The sequence below is a fragment of the Hylobates moloch genome, unplaced genomic scaffold, assembly GCF_009828535.3.
Source record: "Hylobates moloch isolate HMO894 unplaced genomic scaffold, HMol_V3 SCAFFOLD_19, whole genome shotgun sequence".
Lineage (NCBI taxonomy): Eukaryota > Metazoa > Chordata > Mammalia > Primates > Hylobatidae > Hylobates > Hylobates moloch.
The window spans coordinates 11,341,026-11,363,127 of NW_026652294.1; the positions used below are offsets into that span (position 1 = coordinate 11,341,026).

General features: G+C 44.5%; 1 protein-coding gene across 6 annotated transcripts in view; it reads left to right on the top strand.

The window, feature by feature from the left end:
• NF2 (NF2, moesin-ezrin-radixin like (MERLIN) tumor suppressor) overlaps window positions 1-22,102 on the top strand; it is a 98,351-nt gene that overhangs the window by 52,149 nt on the left and 24,100 nt on the right. For all 6 annotated transcript variants that reach the window (XM_032139274.2, XM_032139273.2, XM_032139272.2 and 3 more), the window contains 8 exons: window positions 2,021-2,089; window positions 2,958-3,040; window positions 5,847-5,922; window positions 8,857-8,991; window positions 12,652-12,726; window positions 16,010-16,123; window positions 19,629-19,751; window positions 20,852-21,069. In XM_032139274.2, coding sequence (XP_031995165.1) covers window positions 2,021-2,089; window positions 2,958-3,040; window positions 5,847-5,922; window positions 8,857-8,991; window positions 12,652-12,726; window positions 16,010-16,123; window positions 19,629-19,751; window positions 20,852-21,069 — 893 coding nt within the window. The remainder of the gene's footprint in view (window positions 1-2,020; window positions 2,090-2,957; window positions 3,041-5,846; window positions 5,923-8,856; window positions 8,992-12,651; window positions 12,727-16,009; window positions 16,124-19,628; window positions 19,752-20,851; window positions 21,070-22,102) is intronic.

Sequence of the window (22,102 nt, forward strand, 5' to 3'; positions counted from 1 at the left end):
ATCCAATCCCTGTAAGAGTCCTGCAAGATAAATACTATAATTATTCCTGTTTTACAGATGAGAAAGCTGAGGCACAAAAATTTCCAAGGCCACATAGCTACTATGTGAAAGATATAGGATAAAACCTTAGGCAGCCTGCCTCCAGAGCCAGGCTCCTACCCTCACTCTACAGCTGCCTTGCAGGGCGTACTGTTAAAGCTTAGTATAGTTACGACTTACTGCATCACGTCTCTGAGCCTCCTAGAAGTAGAGAGATACCAAGGCCTTTCATTTATAATTTCTAAGTTATTTTTTATTTTTATAGACAGGGTCTTCCACTGTCACTCAGGCTGGAGTGTAGTGGCACAATCACAGCTCACTGCAGCCTTAACCCCTGGGCTCAAGTGACCCTCCCATTTTGGTCTCCCAAAGTCCTGGGATTACAGGCATGAGCCATGGTGCCCAGCCTATTTTTTTAAATGAAGAAATGCCTAAACTGTGTTACAAAAACTGTGGCATGTTTAAAATGTTTAAATTTGACAAATTAGGCCAGACGTGGTGGCTGACGCCTGTAATCTCAGCACTTTGGGAGGCCGAGGCGGGCAGATCACGAGATCAGAAGTCGGAGACCAGCCTGGCCAACATGATGAAACCCCGTCTCTACTAAAAATACAGAAATTAGCCCGGCGTGGTGGCATGCACCTGTAATCCCAGCTGCTCAGGATACTGAGGCAGGAGAATCGCTTGAACCTGGGAGGTGGGGGTTGCGGTGAGCTGCGATCACGCCAATTGCACTCCAGCCTGGGTGACAGAGTGAGACTGTCTCAAAAAAAAAAAAAAAAAAATTGACAAATTAATTCCCTTAATATTAAAAAAAAATGCAATATAATTCTGCTATTTGAAAGATAATTAATGAGATTCAAAAGAAATATTAATTCATGGGGCTTTTACAGTTAAGGTGATATAGGAATGAGGCATGATTTAAAGTTAATGATGAATATCTTCTTTCACTCCTGTGTCTGTAGTTTTAGGCCACTTCATTTGGAGAACACACCAGAAGTCTTAACTCAAGGCTCTTTGAGAATGAGAGAACGAACGAAATAATGAGATTTGGTGGTATATAGAAACAGCAGCCTTGTGCCTGACCTTTGTTTTTTCACTGTTGGTAGCTAAAAGAATAAATGTTTATAGAAGATTATACTGAAGTACTGAGCTTTGTTGTTTTTGGTAAAGTGAAGAGCCACTGTACGCTGATTGATAAGAGATAGGCTTTGATTTTATATTCTACTGTATGTTTCAGTTAGTTTCTTTTTAAACATTTTTTAACTTTTGATTATTTCCTGATCAGACTTGAGTTTTCTATGAAAGAAAGGAGTTTTTTTTTTTAAATCAGAATAAATTTCCAAGTCATTGTCCCCGGAGGGATAAATTAAAATGCAGGGCCTATTTTCAACCACATTAGTGACTTCTCTGTAGCTTTAGGAAGATCAATTAACCTTTTACTCACTTCTTTGTCTGTACAATAGGAATGGCAGTGTTGACATCAGATTTTTCCAAAGTATTTTTCAGAGACTTGGGTGAAAGATATTAAAACTACTGCCTGCATTATTCCTGGATCCCCCTAGTAATGGGCTCCAATTACCAGTCACTTATAAGAATTTATAGGTAAGACTCTTATCATATGTTGCTAATCACAACTTTCACAGTTGTGATTTGGTGTTTTAATTCAAAAGCTACTGTTTTGGAAGTGACTGCTTTCTTTGAGGGTTAGAAAACATGCCCACATTTCCATACAAATGTCACATTCTTATTAGCACATCACCCATACATCTCTTACAGGATTATGCAACTCAGTTCGTAGATATAATCAGCTTTGTATTTTCATTCAAGGATAACAAACTAGCAAGGTTGAAATCTTGACTTGTCATCGGAATTGAATTGCTCCCTGGAGCTGGGAGGGAATGAGACTGGTCCAGCTCTGTTCAGAAATGGCAGTTGTCTTTAGAATCTCAATCGCCTGCTCTCCCTTTCTTCTTTCCAGTATGGTGACTACGACCCCAGTGTTCACAAGCGGGGATTTTTGGCCCAAGAGGAATTGCTTCCAAAAAGGGTAAGAGATTAAATTCCCTTTTCAGGAAGACATAGCAGATATGTGGTCTAAAAGAAAGCTAACCAAAGGACTTGAAGGAATATTGGAAGTACATAGTAATTTAATTTTAATAAATATTTTGTAATCTCCAGTAAAGAGTGTGGGATCTCTGTTAAGAATATTGAAAAGCAAAGGTTTGTGGAGTTAGTTTGGGGTCACCAGGACTAGCATGGCCTGTAAATGTTTTTTCTAGCATGGTTGTTTTTTCAGATGCAGTTGAGCATCATTGATTCCCAAAGAGGAGGCTGGAGCAGAGTGTATTCAGCTTGGGGAATTGAGCTGTTTGCAGTGGCAAGGGGTGGATAGAGGAGATGAGGTAGGGGTGGGCATTGTGGTTTTTAATCCTCAGCGTTGTTCATCTTATTCATTAGCCACAGAAGCAGGCCCGCCCTCCCTTTTGCTCCTGCCGATTTTATAGCCCCACTCATCTGTCACTGGGTAATAAAGGCCCGTTCCTCACCTCTCGCTGCCTTTACCTGTCCCTCTATGGCTTCTGAGCATGTGAAGGCCTGAGATGAGTGAGCATTGCTTCTGACTGAGCTCCGCTGTCAGAGGTGGTCTCTGGGATGTACCGCCCAGGCAGGGAACAGGGGCACTGCCAGATGAGGGATGCACCTAGGTCTGAGTTATCATGCAGCTTTCTGAGTTGCTCCTCCAATAGAATGGTGCCTTATTTACACACCCTCTCTCTGTGTGACTATCTCCCTGGGTGTAGCTTTTTAAAAATAGCTTTACTGTTTTGTAAAAATGATGCATAATTATAAAAGTGGCAAACAATACCAAATTTACTTCATGTGTAGGTTTTTTATTTTGCTCTATTTTTTGGCAGGTAATAAATCTGTATCAGATGACTCCAGAAATGTGGGAGGAGAGAATTACTGCTTGGTACGCAGAGCACCGAGGCCGAGCCAGGTGAGGCCCATTCATTGTTGGTTTACATTCCTTTATGGTCTTTTTTTTTTTGCCTTAAAGAACTGCAAAACTAGGACATGCTTGTTAAACAAAATGCAGTACTGAAGTCTATAAAAGAAAAAGGGAGAGCTGGGGAGCTGGGAGTAACGTTGGTCTTCAGTTTTGTGTGTGTCCTTTTCTAGTATGTATGACATAAAGTAGGTATGTGTACTGCCTGTCAGGATATATAGACCTGTACTCATTGGTAATTAAGTTTAAGATTTTTTTTTTTTTTTTAGACAGAGTCTTGCTCTGTTGTCCAGGCTGAAATGCAGTGGCGCCATCTCGGCTCACTGCAGCCTTGACCTCCTGGGTTCAAGCAAACCTCCTGCCTCAGCACCCCCAGTAGCTGGCACTAGAGGCACACGCCACCATGCCCAGCTAATTTTTCTATTTTTAGTAGAGATGGGGTTTCAACATGTTACCCAGGCTGGTCTTGAACTCTTGGGCTCAAAGCAATCTGCCCACCTCGGCCTCCCAAAGTGCTGGGATTAGAGGCGTGAGCTGAGCCACTGTGTCCAGCCTGAATTTTAAGAATTCTATTGTATGGCTATCCCATTGCTTTTGCATCCATCCCTTTATTGATGGCATTTGAGTATCTGTAGGTTTTTCACTTTTACAAAAATTTCTGCAGTGCACAATCTTTTATTTTTATACAATTGTTTGAGTAGTTCTGAGGATATATTCTTTTTTTTTTTTGAGATGGAGTCTCACTCAGTCACCCAGGCTGGAGTGCAGTGGCGCGATCTCGACTCACTGCATCTCCGCCTCCCACATTCACACCATTCTCCTGCCTCAGCCTCCCGAGTAGCTGGGACTACAGGCGTTCACCACCATGTCTGGCTAATTTTTTTGTATTTTTAGTAGAGACGGGGTTTCACTGTGTTAGCCGGGATGGTCTCGATCTCCTGACCTCGTGATCTGCCTGCCTTGGCCTCCCAAAGTGCTGGGATTACAGGCATGAGCCGCTGCGCCCGGCCGATATATTCTTTAAAACAAGAGTTGTTGGGTCAAAGGATGTGAGCATTTTGCATTTTGCCAGGTACCACCAAACTGTTCTCCAAAAAGGCTGTACCTGTTTATACATGCCTGTCGACAAGTGTTATGAGAGTGTCCCACCCCCCACCCCCAGTCTATCCTCAACACTTGTTTTTTATCAATCTAATTTTTGTAATCTAAAAAGTGAAAAGTTGTATCTCATGTTAGAATTGCCATTCCCTTGATTAGGAATTGGTCATGTTTTCATTAGCCTTTAACATTTTTTTCTCTTCTTCCAATCAGTTTCCTAACACTTTTTTTTTAAACTTAAGTGCAACATGCATATGGAAAAGTAGACAAATTATAAGTATACAACTTGATCAATTACCATAAGGTGAAAACACCAGAGGAAGAAATAACCTATATCCCCCTACCCCCAGTTCCTCTTTCTTCCTCCCCAAAGGCAACCAGTCTCCTGATTTTTAATTCCACATTGGTGTTGCCCATCTTAAACTTTGTATTCTGTTTTTTGTGTCTCCTTTTACTCAGCATCATATTGTCAGATTGGGATTTGTGGCATGTGGCAATAGTTTTTTCATTTTCATTGCTGTATAGATTTCCACTGTATTAGTATATTACAAATCATTTATTCATTCTACTAATGATGGACAGTTAGGTTGTTGGTCCCCTGGGTTTTGCTATTACAATAATGTCAAACAATTTCCCAAAGTAATTGTACCAATTTACATCAATGTGTGTGATTTCTGATTTCTCCACCTTTTCACCAATACTTGGCGTTCTCTCAGGCTGGGTTTTTAAAAATTCACTTGAGAGCATTTGGAGATTGGAGAGAGAAGGAAGAGGACAAGGTCATAGGGAGACTTGAGTTAAAATATTTCAGTATGATACCTGTTTGGGAGTTTTCTGCAAGTTATTGCTACTTCAAGAGCTTACTTTAAATTATAACTTAGATGAAGGTGATCTGACTTGGGTTTTACAGCCCAGATAGCTCTTGCCCTAACCTCCAACAATACTCAGGAAGCTTGCAGAGAGAGCTGTTTCATTTCCAGAACCTTCCAGGTAAAGAAAATACACAAAGGGGCCGGGCGCGGTGGCTCACGCTTGTAATCCCAGCACTTTGGGAGGCCAAGGCAGGCGATCACGAGGTCAGGAGATCGAGACCACGGTGAAACCCCGTCTCTACTAAAAATACAAAAAAAAATTAGCCGGGCGTGGTGGCGGGCGCCTGTGGTCCCAGCTACTCGGAGAGGCTGAGGCAGGAGAATGGCGTGAACCCGGGAGGCAGAGCTTGCAGTGAGCCGAGATTGCGCCACTGCACTCCAGCCTGGGCGACAGAGCGAGACTCCGCCTCAAAAAAAATAAAAATAAAATAAAGAAAATAAACAAAGGAAAAGCAAGAACTTAAATAAAATTCCAACACCCAAATCTGTTTGAGGGTAGAAGGTAACATACCACACACTCTTCTTGAATTACTTGAGACGAGTTTACTGTTTACCAAGGGCAAGGTGGGAAATTAAGGCCAAGAAACACTGTGATGAGTCTGTTCTCTGACTCTCTTTTGATGGGGATGGGAAATTCTGCTTGACCTCAGTGTGTTTAATAGACTCAGGGCTGGGCAGAGCTTTGCTGGTGTCTGCTGTGGCTTTTGTCTTCTGGCAGCGACGTGGCGCTAGAGGAATGGCAGGGTCGGAATGCTTGATTTGGTGCCCACCCGCTCTCCACCCATCTCACTTAGCTCCAATGACAGTGTCTTCCGTTCTCCCCACAGGGATGAAGCTGAAATGGAATATCTGAAGATAGCTCAGGACCTGGAGATGTATGGTGTGAACTACTTTGCAATCCGGGTGTGTTGAAACCTCTCTGAGCTCCTTGTGTAGTAGACAGAGACTGAATGAGGGCCAGACTGCTAAAATGGTTACTTCTTCATTCCAAGGTGATAGACTCTTTTATGGTTCTGTGGTAAAGAAGAAAAGAGGAAGGAAAGAGAGGTCTTAGTGCCTAACTTTCTATTTTTGGACTTCAATTAGATCATAGGTAATTAAGTGTCACTTGAGCCTTGGGGGACTTGGACCTGGTTCTGCTCTCAGCAGAAACCTGTTTGAATGCTCTGAGTGTAAGATTTGATTATTTCTGGCTCTGTGAGATCTCAGTCCACAGGGAGCACTTGTAAGTACTTCTCCCCCAACACACACACCCCACCCCCACCCCAGGCACTAGGAGAGTAGATCTGCCTTTATAGATTACTGATTTGTTTGGGATTCTCACTATGAGGCTAATTGGTTTTCTATTCAGACTATTAATAGTCTGCTGTCTGCTGGGAACCCACTGCTTCTGCGGGGAGAGGCATTTGTGTGCAGCCCAGATCTGGGCCTTTAGAATGTCTTTCTCCTGTGGGTCAGTATCTGGATGCAGTGTGTAGGCAGCTTCTTACAAAGGAATGCATGTGATTTGCCAAAGCATTTCACTATGGACTCCAAACTGCAGGTGAGTAGATGTTAAAACAATCAGGTGGGTCCACCTTTATTTTCATAGTCATGCTTTGCTTTCCCTTATTGGGTTCCTACAGTTGTTGTATTAAACTCAGGTAAACTGAAACACATTTTAAATATTCTAGGATAGCTTTCTACTTAATTTGTATTTTGTAAACACAGATTTGTAGGGATTACGCTGCATAAGAAAATAAGGCACACTTAAAGTGCCTAAAAGATGCTCCATAATAATACAGGAAGTTCTTTTCTAAAGTTCTATCAGTTTATGTTTGCTAATTGCTTGGTTTCTTTAAGGTCAAACTAATGTAACACATTTCTGTGGTTTTGTCAACTCAACTCCTCTTGCCCCATGTGCTGGCCACCTAGATTCTAGAAAACTAAAGTTTTATAATCCTCAGAAAACAGTTTTTTGGTTTTTAAAAATCTTTTTTGTTTTTTAAAAGTGGAGTTTTGCTATATCACCCAGGCCTGCTAGGCTCAAGTGATCCTTCCACCCTAGCCTTCCAAGTAGCTGGGGTGTACCACTGTGCCTGGCTGAAGAAGTTTCTTATTAGGGAATATTTCTACATCAGTCAGACTAATGGATACTGTTTTTTTGTGTGTGTTTCCTATATTGAGCAATAGACAAAGCTACTGGCTATTTTCATGTCTTTTGTGTTAAATATCCTGAAATCTCACCATTAACTAAGGAAGATGCATGCTTAAAACAGTTTAAAAGGGGCTGCTTGAGTCCCCACCTCTCTCTCTGTTTAATCTCTAGGAGTGTTGGAGTTGGAGTCATAATGGTAGGAGGCAGAAGGCTGAATCTTTTTTTAAAAATTTAAATAGTCAGAAACTATTTTCTGACTATGGAAACACAATGAAACATCTCATTTTCCAAAATGTACTGCAGATTTAAAAGTACAAAGCCTCACTTCTATTAATGCAGTAGCTTTCATGGCTTTGCTGACAAGCAGAAGAGTCTCTCATGGTTTGGTGATAGCACCTGACTTCAGGATGTTAGGAGTAAAAAGATTTATGCTGGAGTACTCACTCGTCCATCTGATGTCTGCTGTTAGATGGGTACTTCTCTTCAAAGTCCCAGTACCTTCTCAGTTTGCAGACCTGTTTTTCTGTCCTTGAGTCTTGGTTCAATTTCCGTTATTGGCAGGGGGTCAGGAGCTGTAGTATCCTTGTGCGGCGAGTTTCCTTCCACTCCAAATGAGGGCTAGACCACAGCCCTGGCGGGTAGACCTGCATGTGAAGATACAGCCACTCAGTCCGTAGCAGGGTCAGTGCTGTGGGAGCCCAGGGCACCCGCCGCGGGCTGCTCTGACTGCTGGCCAGGACCGCTGTCGAGCAGAGCATAGGTACGGCTTTTAGACAGCTTTATTGATAGAATTCTTTTTGATATGTATTTCCCAACATGCAATTATTAAAAATTTCAAACTTACAGGAAAATTGAAAGAATTTTTCAGTGAATACACATATATATGCACAACCTAGATTCTACAGTTAACATTTTACCAGACTTGCTTTATCACATGAAGACTACATTTTATCATAAAATGAGACCATCCAGCCCCAGGCACTGAAAATTTTCTTTCTAGTAGTCCAACAATGGTTTCTTTAAATATAAGAAATCATTAAACCTATGGGGTTTTTTTTGTTTTGTTTTGTTTGTTTTTTAACAAAGTCTCTGTCGACCAGGCTGGAGTGCTGGGGCACCATCTCAGCTCACTGCAGCCTCCACCTTCCGGGTTCAACCAGTTCTCCTGCTCAGGCTCCTGAGTAGCTGGGATTACAGGCGTGTGCCACCATGCCCGGCTAATTTTTTTGTGTGTATTTTTAGTAGAGATGGGGTTTCACCATGCTGGCCAGGCTGGTCTTGAACTTCTCACTGACCTTGTGATCCGCCCGCCTCGGCCTCCCAAAGTGCTGGGATTACAGGCATGAGCCACTGCTCCCGGCCTAAACCTATGGGCTTTAATTCTAAACCTATGATAGCCTAGTTATTTAACCAGAGGGAACAACACTTGCGTTACTCTTCCTTTAGCCATCGAGCCAGTGACAGAAGCCCTCAGTGATTGTTCTGGGGGACCCAGAAGTCACAAGAATGGAACAGTTTTGCTTCTGCCTGCCACAATTCAGAAAGCTGAAATCTTCTTGGTTTATAAGACAGCTGTGACTTCTGTTGGGACCTGCCGAAACTTGTCACATGTGACAGTGTGTGCCAGATTCTTTGGAAGGTTGAATAAAATTTTGAGCCTCAGCTGGAGCTTACAGTGGCTGTTCTTATTGGATTCACAGAATAAAAAGGGCACAGAGCTGCTGCTTGGAGTGGATGCCCTGGGGCTTCACATTTATGACCCTGAGAACAGACTGACCCCCAAGATCTCCTTCCCGTGGAATGAAATCCGAAACATCTCGTACAGTGACAAGGAGGTAGGACATGTCTGTACTGCAGATGCCACTAGTGGCCCAGGGGTCCAGCAGATCTTTCCCCGTCTGCCCCCCTCGCTGGAGCCTCCCCAGCCAGGGCATCTCCTTGTTATTCATAGAATCCTTTAATTCTCAGGCTTTGAGGGTGTGGTTGTTGATTTTCGAAGTCTTTACAGAACAGTATTGGCATCAATAACCCCACTATGACTAATAGGAAACTGGGAAGCTCAACTGGCCAGGGAGAAACCCCAAAGAATAGTGAACGAAAACAGTAACATTTTCTCATTACTCGGCTTTCTATTTCTGTCGATACATTCTCTTTGTATGTTTTTTTTTTTTTTTTTAGAGATAGGATTTCATTATGTATGCCCAGACTGGATTTGAATCCTGGGCTCAAGCAATCCTTCCACCTCAGCCTCCTGAGTAGCTACTACAGGTGCGCGCCACAGCACCTGGCTTAAATTCTCTTTGTATTTTAAGTGTGGTCTTTATTGAGCTTTCTTTCTGTGTCTGATGCTTGATACATGTGGCAGAGAAATACATATACACACATTTACACATATGGACATATATGTGTTTTGTGTGTGTATCGCTCAGTAATGATATAAATAAGTACATTAGGTTAATATGCTTACAAGAATTCCAAAATAATTAAGGTTGAATAACTTAGACAAATGCTCTTAGAATTCAAATATTTCCATATAAGGTGGTGACTTTTACCAAAAAGGTCCCATAACGTATAATCTTATGTTTACTCATCCATCCATTCATTCATTCACTCATCCATTCATTCATTTTATTTTATTATTATTATTTTTTGAGACAGGCTTTCATTCTGTCACCAAGGCTGGAATGCAGTGGCACACGATCACGGCTCACTGCAGCTGTGACCTCCCTGGGCTCAGTTGATCCTCTCACCTCAGCCTCCCAGGTAGCTGAGACTACAGGCGTGTGCCACCACACCTGGCTAATTTTTTGTAGAGATGGGGTTTTGCCACATTGCCCAGGCTGGTCTTGAACTTCTGGGCTTGAGCAATCCTCCCACCTCAGCCTCCCAAAGTGCTGGAATTGTAGGTGTGAGCCACCGTGCTCAGCAATTCTTCATTAATTTTAAAGGAATTATTGAGCATCTGCTTTGTGTTAGATTTCATGGGGGAAACAAAGAAGTAGAAAATCCAGTCTTAGCATTCAAGTTAGTCAAGTAACTACTCATCTGCTATAATAAATAAGTGCCGTGGAAGAGACATGGTGACAATGACTGTAGTCTTCCACATACAAGCACTTTCACCCTGACCCTCTGAATTTAACCTCTATAAGAATACTGCTGTAAAGGCAGGGGCTGTGTTATCATTATCTCTGTGTCACATCAGGAAGCAGAGACACAGAAGGATCAAGTGACCTGTGTCTGAGTGAAGTAGCAGAGAGTAGGAGCCGGAGTTGCTGATGCCACAGCCCCCGCCTTTTAGGGAGGCTCAGAGGCTGAGCCCTGAGAGCACAGGGGCACTGGGGAGAGGGAGGCTCCACTCAGTGACCTCCTGGTACCTGCACAGCTAGGACACAGAGTAGAGACTGAAGAACAGGAACAGCTTATGTTGCTGCCTGCAGAGCCCCAAACCTGAGCATATTTCTTGTTTTCTCTTTCTTCATGGCAACTCAAGGAAGGGAACACCAGGCCCCTGGTTTCCAGTGTATGGTTGGGATCTACTCAGCCATGCTTGATAAGACAGACTGAGTGAGCCCCTTAATTCAAAACATTCTGACTTTGAAGTTTTTGTAAGTAGTTAGCCCAGGAGATAAGCAGTTAGGTATTTCTTTTTTAAAGTACTTAAATTGAAAGTTCCACATGACATAAAGCTGTATGTGTGCCACCGTATGGTAGTTTTTCATCTCCCAATTTCATAAAGTCTGTTTATTGCACGTCCACGCATTTGTGGGGTAAAGGCTCCCTAAACACCCGTTCTTCAAAGAAGCCAAGGATTGAAGTCTCCCATAGTATGGCCTGACACAGTAAACTCTAATATGCCCTCTCCAGGGGACAGGCGCCATCATGTTCCATTATGTCAATAACTCATGCAGTAAGCAGACCCCAAGCTGACTTGACATAAAAGAAGTAGTCTTGGTAGTTAGGCATGACAGCTGTGCTGTCAAAACAGAAATGTTAGTTTATTTTGTGATCCATTGATTCTTTGTGTACGCCCTGGCATGGTGCAGAGCCTGCGGTTTCCCCACTACTTGTGGTTTCCCACTGACAGCTCCAGGGTTTGACAGCAAAGCCAAAAATAAGCTCACAAAATTCATGAATAGCAGCCTACACAAGAGCAACACCGCTTCTAAGTTAACTTGGCCAAAAACTAAACAAAGGATCATTTTCTGTCCTCAATGTACTAACCCCTTCTTGGGCAATATAACGTGTAAAAGAAATATATCTTCCTAAACATATTTATCTGCTTAGCAAGTCTTTCTTGGGAATCGATATCCATTTTGTAAGTGCATCTTGGAAATCTAGGATCTGTTTGGTCTTACTGGGAGTGGTTGAGAGCAGCAGCCATTTGCTCCTTGCAGGCTTTCCTGCTAGTGGTCTAACCCTGGGTTCTCCTACCAAGCCACCACCCTGTCCTTATCATTCATCTTTCTCTTCATTTTGATTTCAGCATCAAGAACTGCTTTTCCTTCTACTATAGTCCATTTTTTCCCCATTTGATTCTTTCTATTAACAGCTTTTATCAAATTATTCCCATATTCAGAAACCTGTGGTGAGCGCAGGTATCCTGTCACATCAAACCTAAACCCTTCTTTTTTTTGAGATAGGGGTCTACTCTATTGTCCAGCCTGGAGTGCAGTTGTGCAGTTACAGCTCACTGCAGCCTCAAACTCTTGGCCTCAAGCGATCCTCCTGCCTCGGCCTTCCAAAGTGTTGGGATTACAGGTGTGAGCCACCATATCTGGCCACCTCTGACTTTCATTCTCACTGCCAGCCCCTACACCCACCCCTTCCTCCCTCCCAGGCTAAGCCTATTATATCATCTTAGTCACCAAAAAGCTAATACCACACATACACACACACACACACACACACACACACAGCTCATTTCCCCATCTCTACCTTATTTCTGGTTTTGCCCTGTGCAGAGTGCCCCTTCACCTGCCTTTTAGCTACCTTGTTGGATTCTTCTTCTAAGATCAGCTTCACTCTCTCTTGCTTATGGTGGATCTACTCTGAACCTCCACACATTTGTGATTTGTACCACCCAATGAAGCACTAATATTTGATGTGATTTCTTGAGTAATTGGCTGTTGTTAGCCTAGTTCCAACTAGATGGTGAGCTTCATGAAGGTGGGCCCATGCCCTAGACTACAGTAGCCCTCCAGTGTTGGCCTCAGGGTTGGGCCCATTAAGGATGCTTATTTTAGGTTGTCAAGAATCCCTTCCCACACTCATGCCTAAGATTGTCTAGAGAGCATACCTTTAGGGTCCTGAGCTTCCACAGCCGGAGACTTGGTGCTCCTAATTCCCTGAGGTTCAGTGCCTGGATACTGGGAAGCCAGGACAAGGCATAACTTCATGCTGGTCTGTGGCCAGTGTGGTTGCTGCATTTGTGGAATTTCCAATTGGTAACATTCCAGGCTGTCAGACTGAAGCTGTGTTCTGCTTCGTTCTTCCAGTTTACTATTAAACCACTGGATAAGAAAATTGATGTCTTCAAGTTTAACTCCTCAAAGCTTCGTGTTAATAAGCTGGTAAGTTGAGATCCTGGTTTTCATTACTGATAATGGTAGCTTTTCTGAGAATTGAATACTTCTTTTTAAAGGATATCAGAGTGACGTCTTGTGAAGTGTAGAATGGTATCTCACTTGGCGTGTACTTTCTCTTTAGCTTAAAGAGTTAAAACTAAATTATATCATGAAGAAGATTTTTTGTTTGTTTGTTTGTTTTTGGGACAGAGTCTCGCTCTGTCGCCCAAGCTGGAGTGCAGTGGCAGTGCCATCTCGGCTCACTGCAACCTCTGCCTCCCAGGTTCAAGAGATTCTCCTGGCTCAGCCTCCCAAGTAGCTGGGATTACAGGCATGAGACACCAAGCCCAGCTAATTTTTGTATTTTCAGTAGAGATGGGGTTTCACCATATTGGTAAGGCTGGTCTCAAACTCCTGACCTCAGGTGACCCATCCGCCTTGGCTTCCCAAAGTGCTGGGATTACAGGCGTGAGCCACTGCGCCCAGCTGATGAGGAAGTTTTAAAAAGGATTTTTAATGCAGTATTTCATACATACAAAAGGATAAATAAGTGTAATTTATATGAATTATAAAGAATAACAAAAGTGAATAGCTGTGTACCCACAACCCCACTTTAAGAAATAGCACAGTCCTGGCCGGGCGCGGTGGCTCACGCCTGTAATCCCAGCACTTTGGGTGGCTGAGATGGGTGGATCACAAGGTCAGGAAAAAAAAAGAAAAAGAAAAAGGAAAAAAGAAATAGCATAGTCCCAATACTGTTGAGACCCTTCATGTTAACATCCTGCTGGTCTCTCCTTTCCCTCTCCCCAGGGGTGATCACTGTTTTGAGTTGAGTATTCATCATCCTCTTGCTTTTCAACAGAATTTTATTTCATATATGGCAAAAGAAAAAACTATTCAATGTCATGTGTTTATGAAATTTATCTAAATGCTGTCAAGTATATATATTCTTCTGTCATTTGCCTTTTACTTTTTCATTTTTTTTTGAGATATATCTTTGTTGATGCTTAAAGATAGTCTGTTCATTCTCACCTCTGTAGCACTCTGTTATATATTTTTCTGATTCTTCTGTTAATGGATAATTAAGTGCTTTTTACTTCTATACTTTTTTTTTTTTGAAATGGAGTCTCACTCTGTTGCCTAGGCTGGAATGCAGTGGCACAATCTCGGCTCACTGCAACCTCTGCCTCCTGGGTTTAAGCGATTCTCCTGCCTCAGCCTCCTGAGTAGCTGGGATTACAGGCGCCCACCACCACACCCGGCTAATTTTTGTATTTTTAGTAGAGATGGTGTTTCACCATGTTGGTCAGGCTGGTCTCAAACTCCTCACCTTGTGATCTGCCCGCCTCGGCCTCCCAAAGCGCTGGGATTACAGGCGTGAGCCACTGCACCCGGCCACTTCTATACTGTTTTCACAGGCTGTTATGAAAACTTTTGTATCTGCCTCCTGGTGCACATAGGCAATAGTTTCTCTGGAGTCTTGAGTATACTGGGCTAGGTGGGGTGGCTCACGCCTGTAATCTCAGCACTTGGGGAGGTCAAGGCAGGATAACTGTTTGAAGCCAGGAGTTCGAGACCAGCCTGGGCAACATAGCAAGACCCTATCTCTAAAAAAATGAAAATAAATAAAATTTTAAAAAAATAAAAAATATGGCCGGGCACAGTGGCTCAACGCCTGTAATCCCAGCACTTTGGGGGGCTGAGGCAGGCGGATCACCTGAGGTCGGGAATTGGAGACCAGCCTGACCAACATGGAGAAACCCTGTCTCTACTAAAAATACAAAATTAGCCGGGCGTGGTGGCACATGCCTATAAATCCCAGCTACTTAGGAGGCTGAGGCAGGAGATCGCTTGAACCCAGGAGGTGGAGGTTGCGGTGAGCCGAGATCATGCCATTGCACTCCAGCCTGGGCAACAAGAGCAAAACTTCGTCTCAAAATAAAAATAAATACATAAAAATAAATTAAAAATAGAATTTAGAGTATATACACAGGAGTAGATGTACAGGGCTCATTACATGTTCAAATTTCAAAATTATGACACATTGTTTTCTAAAGAAGGTGAATCGATTTTTACAGACCCAACAGTAGTGGGTGAAATTTCTTTTTTGCTATCCCTAATACTTGTATTATCAGCCTTTTAAAATTTTTGCCAATCTTGTGCATATAAAATGGTATCTCATTATCATATGAACTTTTTTTTTTTGAGATTTTGAGATAGGGTCTCACTCTGTTGCCCAGGCTGAAATGTAATGACACGATCATGGCTCACTGCAGCATGGACCTCCCCACGCTCAGTGATCCTCCCACCTCACCTTCCCCAGCAGCTGGGACTACAGGCACACACCACCATGACTAGCTAATTTTTTGTATTTTTTTTATAGAGACGAAGTTTTGCCATGTTGTCCAGGCTTGTCTTAAACTCCTGGGCTCAAGCAATCTGCCTGCCTCCCCTTCCCAAAGTGCTAGGATTCCACTTCCCAAAGTGCTGAGCCACCAGGTCTGGCCAAATTTTTTGATTTTTTTGTGGAGATGGCGTCTCACTATGTCACCCAGGCTGGTCTTGAACTCCTGGGCTCAAGGATCCCCCCACCTTGGCCTCCAAAAGTGCTGGGATTACAGGTGTGAGCTACTGCACCTAGCCTGTTTTCTTTATTGGCTGTATCTTCCAGTTTATTGCTCTTTTTCTTTTTTTATGTCTTGACAATAAGAATTTTTAATTTTAATGTAGACAAATATATAAATTTTTTCCTTAATCATTTTTTGTGTCTTACTTGGCATCTTCTCTTATCCTATGATCATAAAGATATTCTTCTATATTGTCTTCTAAAAGTTTCAAGGGCTTAATCTTTGCATTTAAGTATTTAATCCTTCTGGAGTTGATTTTTGTGTAAGGTGTAAGGGAGGGATCCAACTTATTTTTTCCACATGCATAACCTGTTGCCTCAGCCCACCTTACTGAACGAGCTTTCCTATCCTCCCTGGTCTGCAGAACCACATCTTGATGTAGGAGAGTAAGGTGCACCCAGAAGACATGGTGAAGTGTCCTCCAGTCCTCTCTTCATTTATGATTTTTACCTCCTGGCATATCTGAGGTGCCTTCATTTTGCATGTTTCCAGAGCTGACAGCACTAGAGGCCGCTAGTAGGGCTTTGGTGTTTCACTCCATGCATTCATCTTCACGTTTACTGCTACCTGCAAGAGCTCAAACTGCTATGGCACCAGTGGACCGGTAGGCAGTGAAGTAAATTTGTGGATATTAACCTTTTTGTCTGCTTCTGTGGCCACAGATTCTCCAGCTATGTATCGGGAACCATGATCTATTTATGAGGAGAAGGAAAGCCGATTCTTTGGAAGTTCAGCAGATGAAAGCCCAGGCCAGGGAGGAGAAGGCTAGAAAGCAGGTGAGCACAACCTTGTTTTAACTGATGATGTCACTGTGTGGTCAGTCCCGGCCTGGGAGGTGAGGAGTGGTTGTGGGCTGGCAGGAGTCTTTTGGCTGTGGACATACCTGCTCTTGTTTTATACCTGTTGGATCTTCATTTGCCGATGCCTACCTGGTGGGATGTCAGCTCTGGAAATGAGGAATAAACCTTAATAGCATATCTAAAAGAACCATCTCTAGTAATTTCTACACTTGGAGAAATTAAGTGTGATTAACACCAGTTTGGGATGAAATAGCCGAGAGTGCATGCGTCTATCCGTCCGGCTAGCTAGCTTGCTTTCTTTTTTTGCCTGTCTGCCTCCTTGTGCAGCCTTCTCCTTTTCTAATTAGATGGTGATAGAATGCAGGGTGGCATTTCAGTGCCTGCTGCTGGAATGCTAATTTGACTGGCTGCAATTCCCCACTGCAGGTCAGGCCTCATGGCATGTCACCTGCCCCAGGAGGTGCCAGGAACATCTCTCAGCACACTGGACGATCTGCATCATTGTTTTCTACTCATAAACGTTCTCTGCTCATGGAAATCCACACAACTAATTTGGGCCTTACCGCTGAGAATATCAATTGTGTTTTTGGATAAACTACTAGATAGAGTGGCAGCAGCTGCAGTTGGCTGCTCTCGGGACTTGCAAGCTCAGAAGTGTAATAATTAGTCTGTGTGCACCTTTCTGATTTGGATACATTGGAGAGGCTGGCTCCCAGCCCTAGGATTTAGAATGAAATGCCCAGTGTGCTTCCAGCTCTTTATCTCTTTGCTTTCTGAGGTGGTGGGCCACAAATGTGTTCTTTGGGATGCTTTCAGGGTGATGGGATGGATTTGTTGGACAAAGAAATCCTACTGAGCCAGCATGGGGTCATAGTGGCAGTTTCATGAAGAGCTCTTGGCAGTGGCTCATCCCTGTAACTCCAGCACTTTGGGAGGCCAAGGCAGGAGGATCACTTGCCTAGGAATTTGAGGCTGCAGTGAGCTATGATTGCACCACTACATTCCAGCTTGGGTGACCAAGCAAGACCCTGTTTCAAAACAGAAGCAAAAAAAAATACCAAAATAAATAAATAAGTAAATAAGTAAGGAGGAGGAGGAGAGCTCTCTTTGACCTTTTTCTTAGCAGAGCAAAGCTTAGAAGTAAGAAATCTGAAAGTGTCAGGGAATATGTAGCCTGCGGGCCCTGGCAGAGAATAGCAGGAATACTGCAGATCGGCACTGCCTACAGCACAGCAGAGCCACAAACCTGGCATCTGGGCAACCACAGATCAGGTGGACAGACACTGACCTTGGAGCCAGATCTGAAATTTAGAATGTGACTAAGTCAATGACTTCCCTTCCAGACCTCAGTTTTCTTATCCATCAGGTGAAACTAATGATATACCTTCTCCATCTCAGATGAAGGGACATATATTATACCTTACAGTCTTTGTAAGCAGTAAACTTCTTTTGTGAATAGGAGGTCCTTTATATTGGGGTAGAGGTCTCAGGGAAAGTACAGTGCCAGGAACTGAAGGAGATTACCTGGCTTTTTGTTTTCTTTAATAAGAGAGTCTTGTTCTGTCACCTAGGCTGGAGTGCAGTGGTGCCATCATAGCTCACAGTAACCTTGAGCTCCTGGGCTTGAGCAATCTTTCTTCCTCAGCCCCTCAAGTAGCTGGGACTACAAGTTCATGCTACTACACCTAGTTAATTTTAATTGTTTCATAGAGATCAGGTCTTGCTATGAGGCTGATCTCAAACTCCTGGGCTCAAACATTCCTCCCGCTTCGGCCCCCCAAAGTGCTGGGATTACAGGCATGAGCTGCTGTGCCTGCCTGGCCTGACTGGGCTCTCTCTTTTCTTTCTTTCTTTCTTTCTTTCTTTCTTTCTTTCTTTCTTTCTTTCTTTCTTTCTTTCTTTCTTTCTTCTTTCTTTCTTTCCTTTCTTTCTCTCTCTCTTTTTTTTCTTTCTTTCTTTTTTTAAAGAATTATAGATATGTATTAAGCCACCTTATGGAAATTGTAATATGATGGAAATTAGAGAACAAATTGGCCAAGCTTTTCATTGACTTGCAAGGAGAAAATTGGAGAACTTTCACTGTTTTATTGCTTGTCTTTGCATTATCTTTTCAAGCTCCTGTGTGTGTGTGTGTGTGTGTGTGTGTGTGTGTGTGTGTGTGTGTATTTGGCTTAGGATTTAGAAAAAGCAGCAGTCTTAGAAACCTTGTATGACCAGAGTATGGGATAAGATTGAAGCAAGAAGTAATTAAATGTGCTTTAATTATTTAAGGCAGAAAATAGTACAGTGGTCACTTCTGGATTCTGCTTTTTGAACTCAGTTAGTACCGTGGGATCACAGAGGAATGGCACTGTCTTGTGCTTGTTCCCCTTATTAAGCTCAGCATGTGGTCCAATTAATGCAGTGATCCAGAAGGCAAGGGAGGTAGTGGTGGCTTTGTACTCTTGCCTTAAGGACAGGGGGCTATGTTCCCCGCCTGGCTCCCTCCTGTCGTAGGCCTGGCTCAGGAGTTGTCTCCACATGAGGCTGTGCAAGTCTGTGCTGTGGCTGTTGCAGCTTCCCCCTGTGAAATACAATGTGTGAACTATTGATGCATCACGTAGAATGATTCCATCTTCTCTGTGGGTCAAAGGCAAGAGTGGAGTTATTGTTGATGAAATCAGAGATGTGAGAGGGGTCCATGTGGATTAGAAATGGTGAGATGGCTTCCCTGCCCAGATGAGAAAGCTGCTTATTTCTGGGGCTCTATCTGAGGGAGGAGGTCCTGCATTGCATCCCGTCGGCCGCAGGGCAGAGCCACCTGAGGTTTCCCAACAAAAAGCAGCACTGGCAAGGTAGCCATTTCAGTGCACCGTGTATAAGAATGCCTCCTTCTGCTGGGCGTGGTGGCTCATGCCTCTAATCCCAGAACTTTGGGAGGCCAAGGTGGGTGGATCATAAGGTCAGGAGTTCAAGACCAGCCTGGCCAATATGGTGAAACCTCATCTCTACTAAAAATACAAAAATTAGCCGGGCATGGTGGCGGGTGCCTATAGTCCCAGCTACTCGGGAGGCTGAGGCAGGAGAATTGATTGAACCTGGGAGGCGGAGGTTGCAGTGAGCAGAGATCGCGCCACTGCACTCCAGCCTGGGCGACAGAGCAAGACTCTGTCTCCCCCCCCCCCCCCCCCCCCCCCCCCCCCCCCCCCCGCAAAAAAGAATGCTTCTTTCTATCCAGGTCAAGACTCAGCTTGATTTTTTGTTGTTTGTTCATTTGTTCATTCACCACTAGACTGTTTTTCAAGTGGCACAGCTTTCAACTCTGCAACTGGTTTAGAAGGACGGGGTGGGGGGGCACTAAGAATGACCCTGGCTACCTAAAGGAAAGGGAAGGAAAAAGGTCCCAAAAGGGGAGACTCTGGAGATGGGGCATCTTTGGGCCCTTGTGACACCCTAGGTCTCGAGCCCTGTGATTCAATGACTTTTTCTTCACCCCTCGCAGATGGAGCGGCAGCGCCTCGCTCGAGAGAAGCAGATGAGGGAGGAGGCTGAACGCACGAGGGATGAGTTGGAGAGGAGGCTGCTGCAGATGAAAGAAGAAGCAACAATGGCCAACGAAGCACTGGTGATTTCTGAGGGGCTGGGGTTCCAGGAGGGTACCTGGGGACTTCCTTGGCTTTTCTGGAGCTCAGTCTCCTGAAAACCATGGAGTTAGCAGCATTTGCTTTGAAATACTTAATTTCAGCTTTAAAAAAATCAGTGCCTTTTCACCTGTGTTGGCAGAAGTAGATTTAGGTTGAGCTTATGTGTAGCCAAACTCCACTTTCACCACGAGGTTGCCTTTACAGCAGGGCTTGTAGGACCTAGATCCCAGTAGCAGCACCTCACCCTCCATTTGTAACAATCCAAAACATCTTCAGACATTGCCACGTCTTTTTTTTTTTTTTTTTTTTTTTGAGATGGAGTCTCGCTCTGTTGCCCAGGCTGGAGTGTACAGTGGCACGATCTCGGCTTACTGCAATCTTCACCTCCCAGGTTCAAGTGATTCTCCTGCCTCAGCCTCCTGAGCAGCTGGGATTACAGGCACGCACCACCATGCCCAGCTAATTTTTGTATTTTTAGTAGAGATGGGGTTTCACCGTGTTGGTCAGGCTGGTTTCGAACTCCTGACCTCATGATCTGCACGCCTCAGCCTCCCAAAGTGCTGGAATTATAGGTGTGAGCCACCATGCCCAGCGGTACTTTTTTTTCTTTTGAGTTGGAGTTTCGCTCTTGTTGCCCAAGCTGGAGTGATGCAACTTCCACCTCCGGTTCAAGTGTTCTTCTGCCTCAGCCTCCAAGTAGTGGTTACAGGTGATCCAAACATCCGGTTTTTTTTGCCACATGTCTCTTGCAGGGGACAAAAAGCTCCTCTGGTTCTAACCACTGATATAAAGGGAAAGAACAGAGTTTAAGTTGTTTTTCTCCACATGAAGCATAAGCCTGAGCTGAGGTGGGTACTCAGAGAAGGTGCTCTTGTTACTCCCCATGGGTGCAGCCCAAAGGGCCCTTCTGAAAAGCTGGGGAATGTGACTTGACATCTCTTGTCAGAGGTCATGGAGGGCACTCAGCAGCAGGGCCCCAGGAGTCCGAGACTCTGGTTTGTCCCATCTCAGTGTTCAAGGCAGATCTGGGCAGGAGAATAGCACATGATCCCGCTTCAGCTAAGAGCACTGTGCCCTCCAGATGCGGTCTGAGGAGACAGCTGACCTGTTGGCTGAAAAGGCCCAGATCACCGAGGAGGAGGCAAAACTTCTGGCCCAGAAGGCCGCAGAGGCTGAGCAGGAAATGCAGCGCATCAAGGCCACAGCCATTCGCACGGAGGAGGAGAAGCGCCTGATGGAGCAGAAGGTGCTGGAAGCCGAGGTGCTGGCACTGAAGATGGCTGAGGAGTCAGAGAGGAGGTGAGGGGGCACTGAGCACCAGATCGGCGAGGAGGCTGGCGAAGGGCGGCAGACCAGCCTGCCCTGAGGCTGAGCTCTACAGCAGCTGTCCTCAAGCTGCTTCCCCATCTTCTGGGCCGGGGGGAGGCTCCTCCTTGGCTGATAGTGACTGGTGCTTCATCCATTTTGGGGCTGGCGCTACTGGTTGGGCACAGGAACTCAGTTCTCCTGCCAGGGGGGCCTCTCTGGTCATACTTGTGTCTCTTTGATAAGCCCCTGTCCCTCTGATGGCCGTGTGTGCAGGAAAACCCCTGAGCATATCCACAGACTGCTTTCAGCTGAAGAGATGTGAGGAGGCTCTTTGTGCATTAAAAAAAAAAAAATTGTGGTTCTTTTCTGCTTTCATTCAGTGCGGCTGCAGGAGAACAGCAGCTGCTTACCTTTAAAGGGAAGCCTGCATCCCCCAGCCTTCCTTGGCACGTGGGGGAGGAGGGCTAGGATGGTCTCTGTGACTGGGATGTCCCACTCATGGCCAGGTTGAAGGATGGAACTGTTGTCTGTACTTTTGAAAGACTATTCTAGGCCTGCAACCTTCAGATAAACACTGAGACATTCCCCACAGCTTTTGGCTCTGTTGATTTAGAGCACTTGAATTTGGCTTTTAGCTACCAAGGTTCATTCACTACAGTTTTCCTCACCACTCTTTGCTTGTTGTTCTGGGAATATGGTTCCTTTTTGCCTGTCCTGCTTCAGGCTCCTTGCTGTATACGGGTCGTACTCCCTGTGCGTGATGCAGGTTGGGCCAGGTCCCTGCACCAGGCCGTGTCCACCTGAGCCCCATAGGGTGAGGATCTGCACCAGGGTGCGGGTGCCCTCAGTGATGGGGCTCATATTCCTGCTGGAGAAAGTGGGCACAAGGCCCACCGGTGTTTTATCTGGGGGCTGTGAAGACGCAGTTCTTGCACATTCTGCCCTTTGCGATCCAATATAAGAACTTCGATCCTCTAGGCTCTTCCTTTGCCCAGCTCATTCTCACCCAAAAATAAAGCAGAGA